The 17892-nt window shown below is 51.1% G+C and overlaps 2 protein-coding genes across 2 annotated transcripts; both read left to right on the top strand.

Moving 5' to 3' along the window:
- The first annotated feature begins 2811 nt into the window (after positions 1-2811).
- On the top strand, positions 2812-5423 carry BST2 (bone marrow stromal cell antigen 2). The gene is made up of 5 exons (XM_033133487.1): positions 2812-3281; positions 4079-4154; positions 4400-4460; positions 4713-4846; positions 5077-5423. The coding sequence occupies exons 1-4, from the start codon at positions 2985-2987 to the stop codon at positions 4825-4827; spliced, it is 549 nt and encodes a 182-aa protein (XP_032989378.1). The 5' UTR covers positions 2812-2984; the 3' UTR covers positions 4828-4846; positions 5077-5423.
- Positions 5424-8656: 3233 nt separating this feature from the next.
- CCDC194 (coiled-coil domain containing 194) lies at positions 8657-14233 on the top strand. The gene is made up of 5 exons (XM_033133419.1): positions 8657-9219; positions 10335-10431; positions 10821-10953; positions 11499-11644; positions 14077-14233. The coding sequence occupies exons 1-4, from the start codon at positions 8890-8892 to the stop codon at positions 11641-11643; spliced, it is 705 nt and encodes a 234-aa protein (XP_032989310.1). The 5' UTR covers positions 8657-8889; the 3' UTR covers position 11644; positions 14077-14233.
- The last annotated feature ends 3659 nt before the right edge of the window (positions 14234-17892 follow it).

Genomic DNA, 17892 nt, shown 5'->3' with positions numbered 1-17892 from the left:
GGTGGGGTCTCAGCTCTCGCTCCCCACACAAGAATGCAGGACATGATGAGGCCAAAAAGGAACACCCACGGAGCCATAGATGGGGGAGTCACACTAGTATATTCTCGCTGGCGGCACTATACTCTCACTGGAGGCTGGATCCACACTGTCCGCAACCCACCATCCAGCTGCAATCCGCGCTTGCCAGCTCAGCCACCATCTTCTTGCTAGCCCCCATTTTCTGCTAGCGAAGCCACGGCAGTTATATTAGTGGCCAATGGCTCACTGGTTACAGCTGATGGCCAACTAGCCACAGCTGATGGCCATCCAATCACAGTTGATGGCCATTTACTACCTGAGCCAGCACCTTTCTATGTGAGGCCGAGAGCCTGGAAACTACTCTTTGGGGCTCTGTCCCCACACTTGCCTAAAAGGAATTTAGAAGAGGACTTGCTCCAGGAAGGGAGAGACCATCACAGATAACGATACTTTAATATGAACTAGGTGTGATGAACAGAGGGAAACCTAGCAAGGCCCTTTTGATCAAAGTCCTATTGTTAAAAATGGCCCAGCAAACATTTGTTTACCAAACATTTACTTTTCTTTTTCTTTTTTCTTAAAAGGGGATTCCTAGCTGGGCAGCCATGTCCCAGCTACAATTCTATTATTATAGAAGAAGACGAGAGTAGATTTTTTTTATTTTTTATTGGGGAACAGTGTGTTTTTCCAGGACCCATCAGCTCCAAGTCAAGCTGTTGTTTTCACTCTAGTTGTGGAGGGTGCAGCTCACTGGCCCATGTGGGAATCAAACCGGCGATGTTGATGTTATGAGCACCGCGCTCTAACAAACTGAGTCACCTGGCTGCCCCAAACATTTACTTTTCCAGGTCCATGTGAATTGCTTTCCTCCCCTATGAAGTCCAAACTACAACTTTCCCCTCACCTTAGCTCCAGATGGTATCTAAGCCTCAACTGCCCAATCTGTCCTGGGGTTTCATATTCTCATGGCACCCCCATGTGTCATATGTAATAAAGTTGGTTATTTTCTCCTGTTAATCTGTCTTGTGTGTTAATTTGATTATTAGTCTAGCCAGAAGAATTTGGAAAGGTAGGAAGAAAATGTATTTTTTTTAAAAAAACCACACTGTGAATGAGATACCACCTCACCCTTGTCAGAATGGCCATCATCAGTAAATCAACAAACAATAAGTGCTGGCAAGGATGTGGAGAAAAGGGAACCCTTGTGCACTGTTGGTGGGATTGCAGATTGGTGCAGCCACTATGGAAATCAGTAGGGAGGTATCTCAAAAAATTGAAAATAGAACTACCTTATGACTCAATAATTCCACTCCTGGGTATCTGTCGCATCCAGTGCAACACAGGCAGTGAGAGAACGAGAAGGGGTGGCGCAGGGTCAAGAAAGAAACAGAAATCAAGAAGATTATAACACAGAGGGACAAGGGTCTCGCAGCCTCAAAGGATTTTGAGCCCCGAATCAGGCCACCTTTCGGCTTTTATTGATAAACATACAAGGAAGTAGCATTGTTTTTTCCACGGCCTGTGAGTCTCATACATCATACCAGAAAACTGATTCAAACCAATCACCTTTGCCTGCAAACAGCCGGAACAGAAAGTCCCATAATGTCTTAACGATTATGGTATGTGCCTTCCCAGGGACAAATCCTTCATGCTGAAACTTATTATTAAGAATGGAAGGAGAACTGATGTTATCACATCACTGACTCACTCCCCAAGCGGGTTGTGGGAAGGAATATAGCCACATAGGCAGAAGTTCTCTTGAGCCGGGGGAAGGTGGGGGCTGTGCCCACCACTATCGACCCCATGGGTTCTCCTGGTGGTCACCACATGGTTCTGCCTGGCTTGGGTTGTTTCTCCCATGAGAAATCTTACCCATCATAGGCAGACCAACCATCTTTTGGGGGCCAAACAGAGAGACATGAAGTGTAAGCACAAAGGTGAAGCAAAGTCCCTGAAAGGAACAGTCCCACAGACTCTTCTTTCTTTAGGGATAGGCGTGAGGGGACAGATGTCTAGGCTGTTGAGTGACAACAAGTATCGATCCAAAAAAATCCAAAACACTAATTCAGAGAAATATATGCACCCCTATGTTTATTGCAGTGCTATTCACAATAGCCGAGATATGGAAACAACTGAAATGCCCATTGATAGATGGTTGGATAAAGAAACTTGGCCTCCTGCAATAGCAGGGGCAGATTCTAGAAGTGGGCGCAGGAGCCAGCACAGGTCACCCGAGGGTCCTTGTTTGTTGGCTCGGGCGGCACCTGCTGGCCAAATGGGAGAACTACAACATTGGTCACGTGGGCGCATCCAGCGTATCTCGCAGCTTGGGCAGGCTACAGTCCCTCCTTCACACATTCCATGGCTCCCTATGGTCCCCTTGGCGGCAGCAGGAATGCTACGTGAACCACTGCTGGGTCACCACGGAGACCTCTGAACATAAAACCCAGCCTCTTGGATCAGACTCAGGCCCTGCCTGTCCCCAGTCCACCTCTCAGCCTCAGTTTTCCCAGCTGGGGACTGGACCAATGACGGCCTCTGCCTCTTCAGGTCAGAGTAGAGAGGAACACAAGTCTGCCATGCCTTAGGTGTTCAGTAACTGCAACTGTCACAAAGGAGAACAAAGGAGAAGGGCCACAACTTGCATTGGGTGTCCCAGGCAGCTCCCCTCCCACAAGAGCTCACAGGTCATCCGTCCCCCAGCCCAGAACAGCTAAACTGTAATTTGGCAGAAAAACACAACTCTTTTCTGGGAAACTGAAACTGAAAGCTAAACTACCCTTTCTTCCTCCGGAATCACATACAAGAACCTCGTGAAGAGGCACAGGGTTGCAATCTCTCAGAACTTGTCACTCATTGGTCAGGCTGGCTCCTATGCTAATAAGGGGGCAGTTCCAGCCGGTAGAAGATTCCAGTTTCATCCTCTGACTCGCACCCAAGCTCCCTACATCCCAAAGCAGATCTGGATGGCACCCATTTCTTGCCACTACAGGCCTGTGCCCATGGGTGACAAGTTGAATTCAGTGTTGGGGGGCCGCAAAGCGCCATGTTGGCTGGTGATCATGCTGGTCGTGGGGGTGGGAATTCTGCTTGTACCCTTGAGCATCTTCGCTGTCAAGGCCAACAGAGAGTCCTGCAAGGATGGCCTCCTAGCAGAGCAGAAGTGTCAAAACCTCACCCACCTTCTGGAGCACCAGCTGACCCAAGCCCACAACCTCTTATTAAAGATGAAGAACCAGACTGCCACTTGCAACCAGACTGTGGTAAGCTACTGCCACTCCTAGAGAGGACCCTGTGCTTGGGAGGGTGGGGCAAAGGTCTAGGTAGAGATGGAGACAGACCTTGAAACTGCCCCTGGGCCCCTATATTGGGAGCTGGATTTCCCCACCAGGGTTTGGGGACCTCTACACTCTCTCTAGGGTGCCAGTGGGGGACGGGGCTTTAAAGCTCCCCAGAGTTACAAATAGGGGCCTCAGTATCCCCACTAGAATGTGGACGAATCTCCAACTCCAGGATGTTGGTCTGGGGTAGCAGAAATCCCCTCTGGGGGTTGGTGTGGGGACTTCACCAGGCCCTGAAGAAGGCAGGGGCTCTTGATACTTACACTGCATCCCTAAGAGACTGAAACTTTCACTTGGGTCTTGATAGGGGGTCCTTGAAACTCCCACTGGACATTTAATTTGGGTTCAGAAATCCCCATTTTCTGAGTTTGTGGGGACCTCTAAATCTTCTTGGGCAATAACTCAGGAGATCTGGAAATTTCTCCTAGGGTTTGGGCATGGGGAGCCTCCAAATTCCCATGTGAAGGGCCTTGAAACTCCCATTTCTAGGATCATATCCTTATGGGTGATCCTGGGAGGGTGGGAGGTTAAGGCCATTCTTCAAAGTGGGAGACCGAGGTGGAGAGAGGGTTGGAGGGAACCCAGAAAGGAGTTTGGAACTGAGCCCCTCTGACCCCACGGACTGGGCGGTGGTCCATGGCCCAGGAACAGCAGGCAACCAGGCCAGGGACAAAACCCAGTTTCAGAACCACGCCCCCCCACACACCCTCGCATCCCAGGTGACTCTAAAGGCTTCCCTGGAGGCTGAGAAGGCTCAGGGCCCCAAGCAGCAGGAACTACTGCAGGAGCTTCAAGGTGAGAAAAACATAAGGCCCGGGTTCCGCGGATGGGTTTGGAGGGGAGGGTCAGGTGTTGAAGAGCAGGGAGGAGGGGGGCGGTCCCAAGGTTTCGGTCGGAAGTGACCGGTCCAGAATCCAGTGGAGGTGGGAGCGGACATTCCAAGTTTCCCAGGTGGGCCCGGATGAGGGGCGGGCTAGGATGGAGCCAGGTGATGGGTGTGGCCACGGTGCCGACGCGTCCCCTATTCTGTCCCACCTTAGGAGAGATCAAGAAATTGAAGCAGAAGCTGCAGGATACTACCACCGAGCTGAAACAACTAAGGTCGGGATCCCCCTGTCCCCCGGCTATGGCCCTTTCATCCTACCTCAAGACCCAGGACCCACTGGGCTCGGAAAATTACCATTGCTCTGAGGACAAAGTTTGAGTCCCAGCCTTGTCTCTCATGTCACCCAGTGGGTGGCAGCTGCCCATTTTCCTCCCCAGCGACTTGGTGGAGGAAGAGGAGAGATTCTGAGGGGCCGCTGGTGGAGCCAGGCCCGGCAGCTGCCTGAGTTGTTCCCGTCTCCAATCCAGGAAAAAGAATGAAGCCTCGGAGGAGGGAAAAGGCTCCACCAGCTCCGGAAACACCATCAACCCCCTGGTAATCCATGTGCTTCTGACCCTGAGCCTCCGGGCTCTGCTGGCCTGAGGTCCCAGGAAGCTGGCTGGTAAGGAGGGGCCACCTGGGAGAGGAGGGAGGGATTCCGGGATAGTCAGGGTCTGGGGAGGTGGCCTGCTTGCGGGGTGGGGTGCTGGCGTGGAGAATGGTCTCGGGAAGGGAGAGGAAACACAATGAGGAGGGAGGGGCCCTGGAATGGGGCGGGCTTTAGGGAGGGGGCAGGGCCCGTGTGCTGTCTGCCTCGAGTCTGCACTGAGTCCCTCTTATGATGTCTCTTAGGCCACAACCTGGACTGGTCCTGTTCCGGCTCGGCTTCCCTGTCCTGCCCAGTCCAGAGGGGCCACACAGCAGCACAGTTGGGAGAAGGGGACAGCAAAGGGAGAGGAGGGAGCCTGGTGACAGGGTGGTTCCTGGGACAGCTCTGAGGGGTCAATATGGCAGTCTTGGGGGTGGCAAAGTATCAGAGTTGGCCCAGGGCTGCCTCCCCAACCCTCCACCCCCAAGCTGGGAGGTCATGTGGGAGAGAGCATCTGCGTATTGCTCTCACAGTTCCTGGAAGGTCACGTTTTGTCTTTTTTTGGGGGGGCTCCAAAAAATAAACACCCCTTTTGGGGGGCAAAACCTTACTCTGAAGTTCCTGGAGTCTCATCATGTCACCCTCAAGTATCTGGGACCCGTTGACATCTACACCCAGCTTTCCCCATTCCAGAATGCTCCCAGGAAACCACGGGGTTTAGGCAGGTACCACCCCACTGCCTACTAGCCTTCTTTTCTGCTAGGATCATCTTAAAGGACTGTACATTCTTGTCAAGCTCACTGAGTGCTCAGCGACCTCCTCTGGGCTCCTCACCACTCTTCTGATGCCCGTGGTTCCAATGAGGAAACAGAGGCTACGATGAGAGGGACACCTTGTCCTGGATCCTAATCCCCTCCCATGGAGAGTACAGGGCTTGAATTCAAACCTGGATCTGCAGACACACCCAGGCCAGGCCTTTGTCACAATGTCCTCCATCACCTACACTCTTCGTCCTGCAGTACCCAGCTCTGGGAACCTCTCTTCCAGAGAGTCTCTCTGCTTCTCCAAAATGGAGGGCCACTATCCCGATAGGCCCTTAACACACTTTCTTGAATTTTTCCATGCCCCATAATCTCTTGGTCCTTTGTTATTTTCCTCTAAGTTCTCCTGGAATCCCAACTACAGTAGTACCTCGGTTTTCGAACGTCTCCGTTGACGAACATTTCAGTTTACGAACTCCATAAACCCGGAAGTAAATGCTTCGGTTTTCCAACATGCCTTGAAGATCCTGAAGCCTAGCTGTTGGCTGTTTTCGAACGTTTCAGAACTTGAACGGTGTTCCGGAATGGATTACGTTCAAAAACCGAGGTACCACTGTATTGTCCAGGCAATTCCCTGGCCCTGGCCCTGCGGCCAGGATCCTTACATCTGCCCAGAATTCTGCACTGCCTTCAGGTCCCATGGTCCCCAGCCCAGATGGTCAACAGACTGCCCCTCCATGGCTCCTACTGTTCACCCAGGGACCCCAAACACCATCCCTGCCACAGGTCCCCCTGGCCCTGTTATCCCTTCCCTCCCCCTTGCTCATCACGCTCCACCCTCCCTGACCATTTCTCTGTGCATGGACCTTGTCAATTTCTTGCCTCACTCTGACATTCTAGGGCAGGGTTTCTCAACCTCAGCACTGTTGAAGTTTGGGCTGGAGTGCTCTCTGCACGAGGCGCTGCCCTAGATGGGTAGGATGTCACGCAGCATCGCTGGTCTTCACCCACTAGATGCCTATCACCCCATATCCCCAAGTTGTGACAACATAAAATGCATTCAGACATTATCAAGTGTCCCCTGGGGGTCAGAATCACCTTGGGTGAGAACTTCTGCCCTAGAGGGCAAGGCTCAAGTGCCCCCCACTTCTGTGCCCCCAGCTTGGAGGAGGGGTCATTAGGAGTTCATGGAGTCCCTTTTACCATGACTGAGTCATTTCATTTGCCACCAACAGCCCCACCTAATAAATGAGGAAACAGGTCCAGAGAAATGCCTGTATTTATTCAGGGCTCTCAGCTGCTCAGGCATTTGAACCTTTGGCTTCCAGCAGTTTCCTGTGATTTCCAGGAAGCAAACCCTTCGCACATGACCAGGCGACCTCATCCTTAACACCCTCCCCCCACCATCCTCCACTTCCGCTCCCATCTTGGGCTACCAGAACGTTCCGAAACAGTGCTGCCCACTCCCACACCTGGGCTGTGTTTCACTGATGAAGGGGTATATGTTTGCCCAATAAGATGGATTCAACCTACTCAGTTTCTCCCCCGAACCCTCCACACTATGGCCCAGACATAAACTTCTCTCCTTTCTAAAAATGCCCCACTTCCTTTGCTGGCTGTGACCAACGGAGCCAGGGGTTGAGAAGTAAGGACTGAGGTGTCCTGCAGGTCTGTGGGGGTTTGTCATGCAGGGTGTCATGCGTGGTCTCAGCTCCCGCTCCCCACATAAGAACGCAGGATATGGTGAGGCCAAAAAGGAACACCCACGGAGCCATAGATAGGGGAGTCATACCACAATATTCTTGCTGGCGGCTGGGTTAGAGACACAGGAAGCGGAAGCCACACTGATCCACAACCCGCCGTCCGCTTTTCTGCCAACCAACCTCACTTGCCAACTGCAATCCGCGCCTCTCTGCAATCCGCAATCCGCCCTGCTAACCGCAATCCCCGCTTGCCAGCCACCATCTGCAGCCAGCGTAGCCACGGCAGTTATATTAGTGGCCAATGGCTCACTGGTTACAGCTGACGGCCAACTAGCCACAGCTGATGGCCATCTGATCACAGTTGATGGCCATTTACTACCCCAGCCAGCACCTTTCCACGTGAGGCTGAGAGCCTGGAAACTGCACTCCTGGCTCTGTCCCCACAGGGTTCCAGCTCCAGCAGGAATCAAGCAGTGACCAGCGGCTGCTGTGTGTCCCTAGCCTGAGACTTGGTCTCTCTGGGCTCCTATTTATTCGTGTAGAATGGGGGGAGGGAACGACACTGAGAGTTTACAGTGTTCAGTCAGCTCACATTTCCTACACAACTACCAGGTGCCAGGCCCAGGCGGAGGCAGTGGGAACGAGGTTGATGCGGGCTTTGCTCTTTAGGGACTCACCCAGTCTGCTAGGGGAGGCGTCTGAGAATCAGTAAAACAACGGAAAATTACAGCAGAGCTGAAAGAACTCATCAAAGAGGACTGAGGTAGTGGAGAAAGGGAGAATTTTGGAGGAGGGGACACATGGGTGGATGGGAGAAAGGGGGAGAGTTAGGTACAGAAGGAGAGGAGGGCGCTCTGGCAGAGGGAACAGCCAATGCAAAGGCCACGGCGAGTGAAGGCGCTTGCCCCCAAGAACATTGAGAGCTGGACGGGACCCCGGAGGAGGAAATGACGTCAAAGACGCGATAGGGGCCTTGAAGGGGAAGAAAGAAGAGGAGGGTGGGGGAGGGTGAGATAGAGCCTGGAGGGGGAAGATTTGATTCTGAGAGGAACAGAAACTAGATCTGATTCACGTTGTACGATCGCCCCCTTGCTGCCCAGTGGAGAAGGAGCAGGAAGAAGGGGCCGGTCCACCCTTGTGTCTACCCTCTGGCCCTCACAGCTAGTCACAGAGAGTGTGACAGCCTGAGCCAAGCCGACTTCAGTTGGTCGAGTAGCCTTTCATCTAACAGCCTTGGTTTCTACATAAACAGAATGGGGACAGTATGTCCCTAGCCCCTCACCAAGCGGTGTAGATGGGCGCTTTGTGTGGATGTGCTCATGTGATTGCCACTAAGCCCTATGGGGCAGGACCTACTGCCATCCCCACTTCACAGAGGGGCAAACTGAAGCTCAAAGGACAGGACGCAGGAGGCAGAGGCAGGACTGGAACCCAGGACCCCCAGTCCTGTCCTGGGCTTGGGTAGCCTGGTCTGGCCCCAAGCGGGGACCCAGCCCCTCCCAACGGACTTGGGAAGCCACGGCCAGGCTGGGCGGAACCGTGGGTGTCCTGGATCCCCAAGGTGCCAATTAAATACTCGTGGCCGTCTGGGGACAGAGCTGTGGACAGCGGCATGGCCGAGCTGGGGCCAGAGCCAGGACGCGCCTGGCGAGTGCTTGCCCTGTGCGGAGCCGCCGTGTTCCTGGCGGCGGCTGCGGCCGGGGCAGCCCTGCTGGCCTGGAATCTGGCCGCCGCGGCCTCCCGGGGGTCTCGGTGTCCAGAGCGGGAGCCAGGCGCTAATGCCACAGCGCCTCCAGGGGATCCGGCGCCGGAGGTAGAGGAGCTATTGCGCCAGCTGGCAGAGGCTGCCAAACGCGAAGAGGCTCTGGTTAGGCAGCTGGACCAGACCGAGAGTGTCCGTCGGGAGCTGGAGGAGGCGCTAAGGGCCTGTGAGGGCCGCCAGGTAGGTGGGCAGGATTGGATGCTAGGACATCCAGAATGTGAGGGGAGAGGGCCTGCACACACCCACCCAAGGATTACTCCCCTCTCCATGCCTTGGTTTTCCCAGTTCTTCAGTAGGAATGAGAATAGCACCATAACCCCTTCCAACTCTTTCCTACAACGCCAGTTCACCCTTGAGTCCATCTTCTGATCTAGAAGGCCCCACTGTCCTCTGCTATTTGCTAAATAAATAAGTGGTGGTGACTTGACCCCTAAGTCTAGTGGATCCCAGACCCCTAAGCCTACCTGCGGAGGCACTGTTTTATCCTTCCCCCCCAGCTATCCCCTGCCCCACCCCCCCAAGCAGTGTCCAGCAGCCCTATTTCGGGATAGGGACATTCACGTCACCTGTAATTAGGAGGCTAAAGTTGGCTTCTTGGAGGAGGTACCAGCCAGGTCCTCCCTTTTCTTCTGGCCACCCCCTTCAAACCCTTCCGTAACCCTTCCCAACCCTGAGCCGCGCAGGAGAATCATCCCCAAAGTCCCAGCCCGCTCACATTTATTAACTACTATGTGCCTCTCTGAACTGGGCCCAGCAAAGGTTGAGAAGTGTGTGAATTTTAGAAATCAAAAAAGACCCTTTACCCCTTTCCCGCCCGCCTAAGGGAAGGGTCTGGGGCAGCCAAAGTTAAGAGCAGCCTGCCCTGGGTTCAAATTCTGATTCTGCCTCGTGATGGAAGATGCTCGGAGGCCAGGCCAGTTGTTTTGCAGAATGTCTCACAGAGATGACAGGCTTACCCCACAAACCCAATCACTGTCAACCACTAAACGGGCTTGTGTTGGTTTGAAACCCCAGCCAGCCAGTCCAGCTGTAGCTGGACTTGGAACCAGAGTCTGCAGAGCTAAACCGTCTCCATATCTTGATGACTTGGGGTTGGGGCTGGTGGACCTGGGCGGAGACCTCCTTCCACGCAGGCAGCTGTAACCACGCGGTACCCCAGACTTCAGCAGCCACTTCTTTTACAACTACAGGACCCCAAAAGACATTCAGTGTCGTCTCGGTCTCCCCTAGAAGGGGCGGGGCCAATTTATTCCTTCCTTCCCCGGATCCCCCCTTACCTCCCCTCCACTCCACAGAGCCGGCTTCAGACCCAACTAATGACACTGAAGACTGAGATGGACGAAGCCAAGGCACAGGGGACCCAGATGGGGGCCGAGAACGGGGCGCTGACAGGTGTGTTGGCGTGCAAGGGTACTGGGCAGGGCTAGAAGTGGGAGGAGCCTAGAAGTCTCCTAGCTATGTAAACGACGCATAGGTGCAAAGTAATGCAAACAACGCGCAAATGAATGAGAAAACTTATGAAAGAAATGCACGTAACATTGCAAAGGACACAAAAACCTAAATGCAACAAAATACGCAAACGCTATGTAAACGATTTCCAAAAGAAATGCAAACCTATGAAAAGCTATGCAAATGACACGCATAGGCCAGGTAAACAGCACATAAATTTAATTAAAATAAAGCAAAGCACGCAAATAATAGGCAGACTATAAACTCATACGCCGGCGCGCGCGGGGTTGGGAGCCAGGTCTCCCGCCTGACCCCACCCGCTGCGCCCGCAGAGGCCCTGGCGCGATGGGAGGCGGCAGCCACCGAGTCCGCTAGGCTGCTGGAAGAGGCGCAGCAGCAAGCACGCACAGCCGAGGCCGAGGGCGGAGCATGCGCAGCCCGGGAGGCGGTGCTGCGCGAGCGCGTGTGAGTAAGGGGCGGGCCCAGGGCTGTGGATGGGCGGAGTGTGCGGCCAATGGCTGCGCAAGGCTTCGTTCTTTTTGCCCTATCACCACAGGGGGCGTGAAGAGGGAGGAGGGGCGGGATCATGTGGGCGGGGCCTTGGGGAGATTTGTGAGGGGAGGGTCATAGTGAGGGTCCTGTAATTAGAAACTAGGGTGGGTGAGCCGTGTGGGCACTCTGGGAAAGGGAATCGCCAGGTTGGGGCCGGCACTCTAGAGGCGTGGGTCCCTGGGGTCCGGCACACATGGGGGGCCCTGGGAGGGTGGTTGAAGGGTGCAAGGAAAACGGAGTATCGAGAGAGGGGCTAAAGGGTCTGGAGAGGAGCTTCTGGGGAAGGGGCAGTGAGTCCCTGGGGAAGGGTCCTGGGAATGGCCAGGGGTGGAGAAAGGATGGGGATACTGGGAGGATGAGGATTTCTGGGGTGTGTGGTTCCCAGGAAGGGCGAAAGAGTGCTGGGGATTCTCCGGAGTCGGGGGTCCAGGTGCTGACAAGCCTCTCCTCCCCGGCAGTAAAGCCCTGGAAGCCGAGATGGACCCTCAGCGCAGACTGCCGCACCCCCGGCCCCGCTCCGGGTCCCGACCCCGGCCCAACCCCCGCTCTCGTTCTCGCCCCAGACCCTCGGGGGGCTGCCGACGGCCGGCGAGGCGCACATGAGGTGAGTCAGCCCTCTCCCAGGATGGAGGCTCCAGGCCAGGAGCACAGACCCTGTGGGAGCCCTGTGGGAACATGTATAGAGGTGCCCACGCTGGATGAAATGCCCAGTCGACATCTATCAACGCTCAGCTTTAGATCCAAGGAACCACTCTGAAAGGAAACTGCAGAAAGAAGACTCGACCCTCTCTCCCCGACCATCTAGTGATTATTCTACAGACTACTGATGGGGAAACTGAGGCCCATTTGATCATCCAGTGAGATAGTGCTGATCTGGGACTTAAGTCCCTTCTACTGATAGTTTTGTCCTCATCCCACAGACATGAGGACTGAGGCTCCAGTCCTGGCTGTGGAGTGACCTGGAGAGGTCACTTCTCTCTGGGCCTCAGTTTACCTTGTCTGTAAAATGAATGATTAGAATCATGTTTAGAGATTTGGCTTATCCTTGACACCAAAAACTACAATGATGGCACAATGAGAAACTACAGACTCCTCTTCCTGTGAGAATGGTACAAAACTCCCAAATGGAATTTTAGCCAAGAGGATCAAGTGACACATTTTTTAAAAATACACCACAACAAAAGGAACTTATGCCTGAAATGCAGGGATGGTTCAGTATTCAGAAGTTTGTTAATAAAATTTACTGTATTAAAGGGTCAAATGAAAAAAGTTCTGAAATGGCCATCAAAATCGGGGCCAAGGTGAGAACCACTGTCAAGTATTTAATATTGTTCTGGAGGTACTAGCCAATTAGACAAAAAAAAGAAATGAGGTACAAATATTAGAAAAGAGGAAGAGAATTTATAGGTTGGATCATATGAAAACACTGTTTATACAGATCAAAAAAAAATTGAAATAACACTTTCACATAGCTCAATTTCATATTATCTTTGTTTTTTACCTGTATATTTGATATAACTTCAGACTTACAGAAAAATTGGCAGGTGAATACAGAGAACTCCTGGGCACCTCTCTCTCTCTTCTTTATGAAAAACTTACAGAAATGATGTTTCTTTAGCCATAAATACTTCATTTCAGTATGCTGCATTTCCTAAAAACAAGGAATTCTCTCACATACTTATGGTACAGTTATGAAAATCAGGAAATGGACACTGATAAAATACTGTTATCTAATCTGCAGACTTTAAACAGATTTTTCCAACTGTTCTGATAATGTCCTTTATAACAAAAGAGTATACCGGCTCACACATTATATTTGTCAAGTCTCTTTGATCTGGAACATTCCTCAGTCTGTCTTTGTTTTTCATGATATTGGCATTTTTAAAAAGCCAAGGCCAGTCATTTTGTGGAGTCAGAGTTTGAGTTTGTGTGATGTTTCCTTACGATTAGTTTTAGGTTGGCATTTTGGGCAGGAATGCATCAAAAACAATTCAACCTAATAATATTACCTGCTGGTGGTATGATTTTATATACAGAAAACCCAAGAGAATTAACTGAAACTTTCCTATACAGAAAGAACTAGCTAGAAAATCCTTTGGAAGAAAAGAAAGATCCATTTTCAGATAGTTTTTTATACCCAGGAATAAACTGATTTCCATATTATGTAAGGAGCGCTTATAAATTAAAATTTCAAAAACAACTCAGTAGAAAAATGGACAAAGAACATGGACAGTCAGTTTGTAGAAACATACCAAAAAAGGTGCCCAACCTCACTCCTGGAAAAGAAATGCAAATTGAAGCAATAATGTGGTACCACTTTCTACCGATTAATTTGGCAAAGATAAAAATAAAAACAAATTAAAAGTTTGTGAATACACTGTGTTGGCACTGCTATGGGAAAATAAGCAGTCTCTCAACTCTCACAGTACTGATGGAAATGCTCAGGTACGGCCACCCGAGAAGGCAGTCTTCTGAATCTCTCAGAATTAGAAGTGCACGTACTGTTTGACCTATCAGTTCCCCTTCTAGTAATTTTCTACAACTGTATTTACATGGGTACAAAATGCTGGACTAAATACCATGCAGAATCCTGGGTTGAATTCTGGAGCAAAAAAACACTTAGTGGGTAAATCAAAGAAAGTCTAGAGTTTAGTTAATAGTAATCTACTAAGGTTAATTTGTTAGTTTTGACAAAGGAATCATGGTATATGTTAAGATGTTAAAGCTGGGTGAGGGCTTGGCAGGGACTCTCTGTATTAGCTCTGCAAATTTTCTGTAAATCTAAAACTATTCCAAAATTTAAAATGTACTTTTAAAAAGGAGAGAGAGGATGAGGAGATTATTACCATATTGTTGGTAAGTGCAAAAAATTGGAAACCTCAATGTCCGCCAACAGGGGACTTTAAATGAGTGTCTGTCCATCCACGCGGTGGAATATTACACAACTATTTAAAAAGCCAAAGCAGATCTTCTTGGAGACACATAAATGTAAAAAGCAGAAGAGCCATAATTCGTGTACATTTTTTTTAAATGCAGGGCAGAGGGAGACTTTATTCAAATATTTCCAAAGGAAACTGGTCACAGCTGTGGCCTCTGCGGCGGGAACCAGCGGGCCACAGCTGTGGTGGGAGAGGCAGTCTCTGTGTGTTTCTCTGTATATCTTTTTTGTAAAGTTTGCATTTTAAAAAGCATGCCCATGTATTACCTTTAAAAATTAAATTTTGTTTTGAAAAATTCTTGAGACTGGTGTAAGGAGGGAAATGGGAGCCCTTGGAACTCTGATCCCCCCTCAGCCAGTCTTGCTCATTATCCCCTCCACTCACCTGGGGCTTGGAGGTGCCTGATCGGGGCCTTTACCTGAGAGGGGGGCCCACCTTGTTAGGGAAGTGGAGAGCCCCGACCCTCGGGAGGAGGGGAGGCTGAGGGGAGGAATACGAGGATCTGGCCTCTGTGTTCTGCTGTCGGCCACCAGGGGTCGCCCCAGCCTGCGGCCCGTTTGCCGCCTGTTGGAGGTGCAGAGTTTGATGCTAAGGGTGGGTCTGAGAACCCCCTAACACTGGCGGACATTCAGAAATGAGCAGGAAATGGTTCTCTCTCTGGAATCAGCCAGAGCTGGAGACCAGGAGACAAGCCTTTTCTAATTTAAGACCCCCTCACTACGCAGCTGTGGGATTCAAGGACTGATCCCTGGAAACAGCTGGGCTCAGAGCTATACACCAGACCTAAAACATTATCATTATTATTCCCGTATTCTGCTGGCTCCACCTTGACCATACCTGCGGGACCCCGGAAACTCAGCTCCGGAGATGGAGGGAAATGGGGAGACATGGCAGGTGTGTGAGCAGGAAGGGTGCGGTCAGATCTGGTGTCAGAGAGTTGGGGTGTGAGAGAGGGCAGACGTTGGGGGCTTTGAACGCCTGGGGAGGCCCATAGGATTGGGGGTGACTTGAGGAGAACAGGCCAAGGCCCCGTCTGCACCAAGGCTCCCCAGCTGCCCAGGGGAACAAATAGCACTCCGTGGTGGGCCCTGCCTCCCAGACCCCACCTACCTCCCACCCCACAGGGCCAGCCTCTGGCCTGACCTTCCACTGTTCTGCCTCTGTCTCTTTGTCTGTCTAATGGCCACTCAAAGTCTCTATCTCTCTGTCTATGAGTCTCTCCTGATCTCTGTGTCCCCACCCCTGTCCCAGTACACCCTCCTGGGTCCCTGCCGCTGCTGCCACAGAGACAGGAATGGGTGGACTGAATGGGAAACCCTGGCGTAGCTGTGAGCAGAGGGCACCTGGGACAGTGTAGCCTGAACTCGTTGGCCCCCCAGTTAAGAAAGTGGGTCACCTTTTTTTTTTTTAGCTAGGAACACAGAAGCCCAGAAAGAACAGGCTGTTCCTTTGCAAAGTGTTCTCTGCCTCATCTGTCACCCACAAAACCACAAAACTTAATTTCACTTGAATTTAACCAAAAACCAAATACATGGGCGTAAATGTGGAGGGTTTTCTGAACTTTGCTGAAAATTTTCTCCACCAGGAATACCACTTCCTCAAACACCTTTTTGAAAAGTCTCGTTTCTCCAGGATGGCTTCAGTGTTCATTTTCAGATAGTGACATGGAGTTGACTTCCTCATGACAGTTTTCCCTTCTCTGCTCAAACAAACAAATAAAACCAAATTGATTGTTTTTAATTTAGGGGGAAAAACAGGTTTAAAATCGAAGCCTAATTTTGGGATGAACTTCTGAGGGAATTTAGAGAGATTCATGCACAAAGTTTCCTGTGAACATAACAAATTGTTTTCAGGAAAAAAACCGAACGTATATCAGGGCCAATACAGCTGACCTCATGTGAATCTGAGGATCAGTCACTTGCGTCCTCCCTCTGGAATTTTTCTGGCCAGGGACATAGGCAACATGTGTTCAGAAAGTCTGTTTTTAGAGATTTGAGATACTGCTGACAGGGCTGTCAGTGGAAACAAGCTTTTTGGAAGACAAATTGGTGACAGCTGTCGAAATGTAAAGTATGACTGCTTGGGGAAGCATTGATTTCATTTGTGGGGATTTGATATCAAATTTTATTTTGTTCATTGGAACAAAATTTTAAAACTCTAAATGTCCATTGCTAATTATTATGGTGTAGTATGTGGTGAAAACCTTACCAGCAGGCAAAAGGAATCAACAGATCCTGAAGACATGATATTGAGCAAATAGAAGAAGTTACATCAATACTTCTTCAATTAAAAAAAAAATCTAGCTATTAAAACAAGTTATGCCAAAAAGAACCATTGCAAGTGAAAGATATGGGATCAAACTGCCAAAAAGCAATTTGCCAAAAAGAAACAGAACGTGATTTTTGAGCTTGACAAGACATTAGTATGTATATTAAGACTCTTATTCTGACATTGTAACAATTGCTCAAAATTGTAGCACCGTCAGTACCATCTAGGGTGGCTTTTTACTTTTCTGGGAGTTTGTGGTTGCTTTCTTTTTCCTTGACAACACACATCATGCTCATATATACATATACGTAATACCTTCAATATATCATGAAGAATAGGCAGGATCGTAAGACATCAAGACTGTCACACCTCTTGGCGTTGGCCCAGGCACTGCCCCCATACCTGAGCTCTTCCCCTGTCATGCCCCCTTTCCCCTGTGGTCCCACAGGCCCAGGACAACAATACCTGGAGGAAGTGCTCTTCCCCTGTGTCTCAGTTCCTCGGCCTGGCATCAGAGGCTGCCCATGATCCAGCCCCTCCCACTTTAAAAAAGTGCCACCATTTATTAAGGCTGAATGTATGCCAGGCACTGTAATAAGTGTTTTACAACTGGTGATGTTGCCTCCACTTTAGATAGGAGAAAACTGAGGCTCAAGGAGAAATCACTTGCCTGAGGTCACACAGTGGTAGGTGGCACAGCCAAAACTTAACTCCAGGGCTCTAAATCGTAACCATGAATTCACCCTGCCTATATGGCCCCCAAAGAAGAAAATGGAAGATGTCCTCCCACCCGCGGGAATGGGGGGGGCTGGGGAGGCGATGGGGGGTACTCTGATGTGCCTGGCCAACCTAGAGGAGTAGCTGGTTGGGCACCACTTGCAGCCCCCAACCCTCCTCCCTTAACCGCTGGGAAGGGTCTGGAATCAGGAATCACCCGGTAGCTGCAAGGACCAAAGGTCAGACAGGGGTTTCCTGTCCACCCCTGGGAACTTCCTCCTTCCTGACCCAGCTCCCGCCTCCTTGATGAACACCACCCTGGAGGACCCCTTCCCCCTGTCAACTACCCCCCACTCCATTACGCTGGCTAATCGGGGGATGGGTCCCCTTGCTGAAGCCTTCACCCTGCTCTGCCCCTCCACATAGTGGGCAGCAATTGTGTTACTATCACCCATGCAGGATCCAGACCCCTTTCCACCTCCTTGTTCCTTTCGCTTCGGTCCCTGTCCCTCCTTTACCCCATGAGGCTAGCAGCTATGTCCACCCTGTCTCCCCCAGCCTGAGGGCCCCTCCCCAATGGGCCTGGCTGTGGCTGAAGCCTATTGTGGGTCCCTGGTATGACCCAGCATGGAGGGTTTCCCTGGATCTCCTGGTTCTGGGGGGAACAGGCAGGAGGGTGGACCCAGAACCTTTACTCCTTGCTTCCGAAATCTCCATTCCCCGGGGTGACCCCCAGTAAGAAGGCTCAACCCCCACCTATTCCAACACTTCCTGTTCACCAACTCACGGAGCCCCCAGATAATGCTTCCAGCAGGAAATGATAGTAATAATAACCACAGCTTCCCCCCCCGCCCATAGCCCTGTGACTGGGCATCATGCAAACCCCATCTCACAGAGGGCAAAATTGAGGCGCAGACAGGAGAAGCCC

Source organism: Rhinolophus ferrumequinum, chromosome 18, assembly GCF_004115265.2.
Source record: "Rhinolophus ferrumequinum isolate MPI-CBG mRhiFer1 chromosome 18, mRhiFer1_v1.p, whole genome shotgun sequence".
Classification (NCBI taxonomy): Eukaryota; Metazoa; Chordata; class Mammalia; order Chiroptera; family Rhinolophidae; genus Rhinolophus; species Rhinolophus ferrumequinum.
The sequence above is the reverse complement of the archived record's forward strand: the minus strand, read 5'-3'. Positions and strand labels throughout refer to the sequence as shown.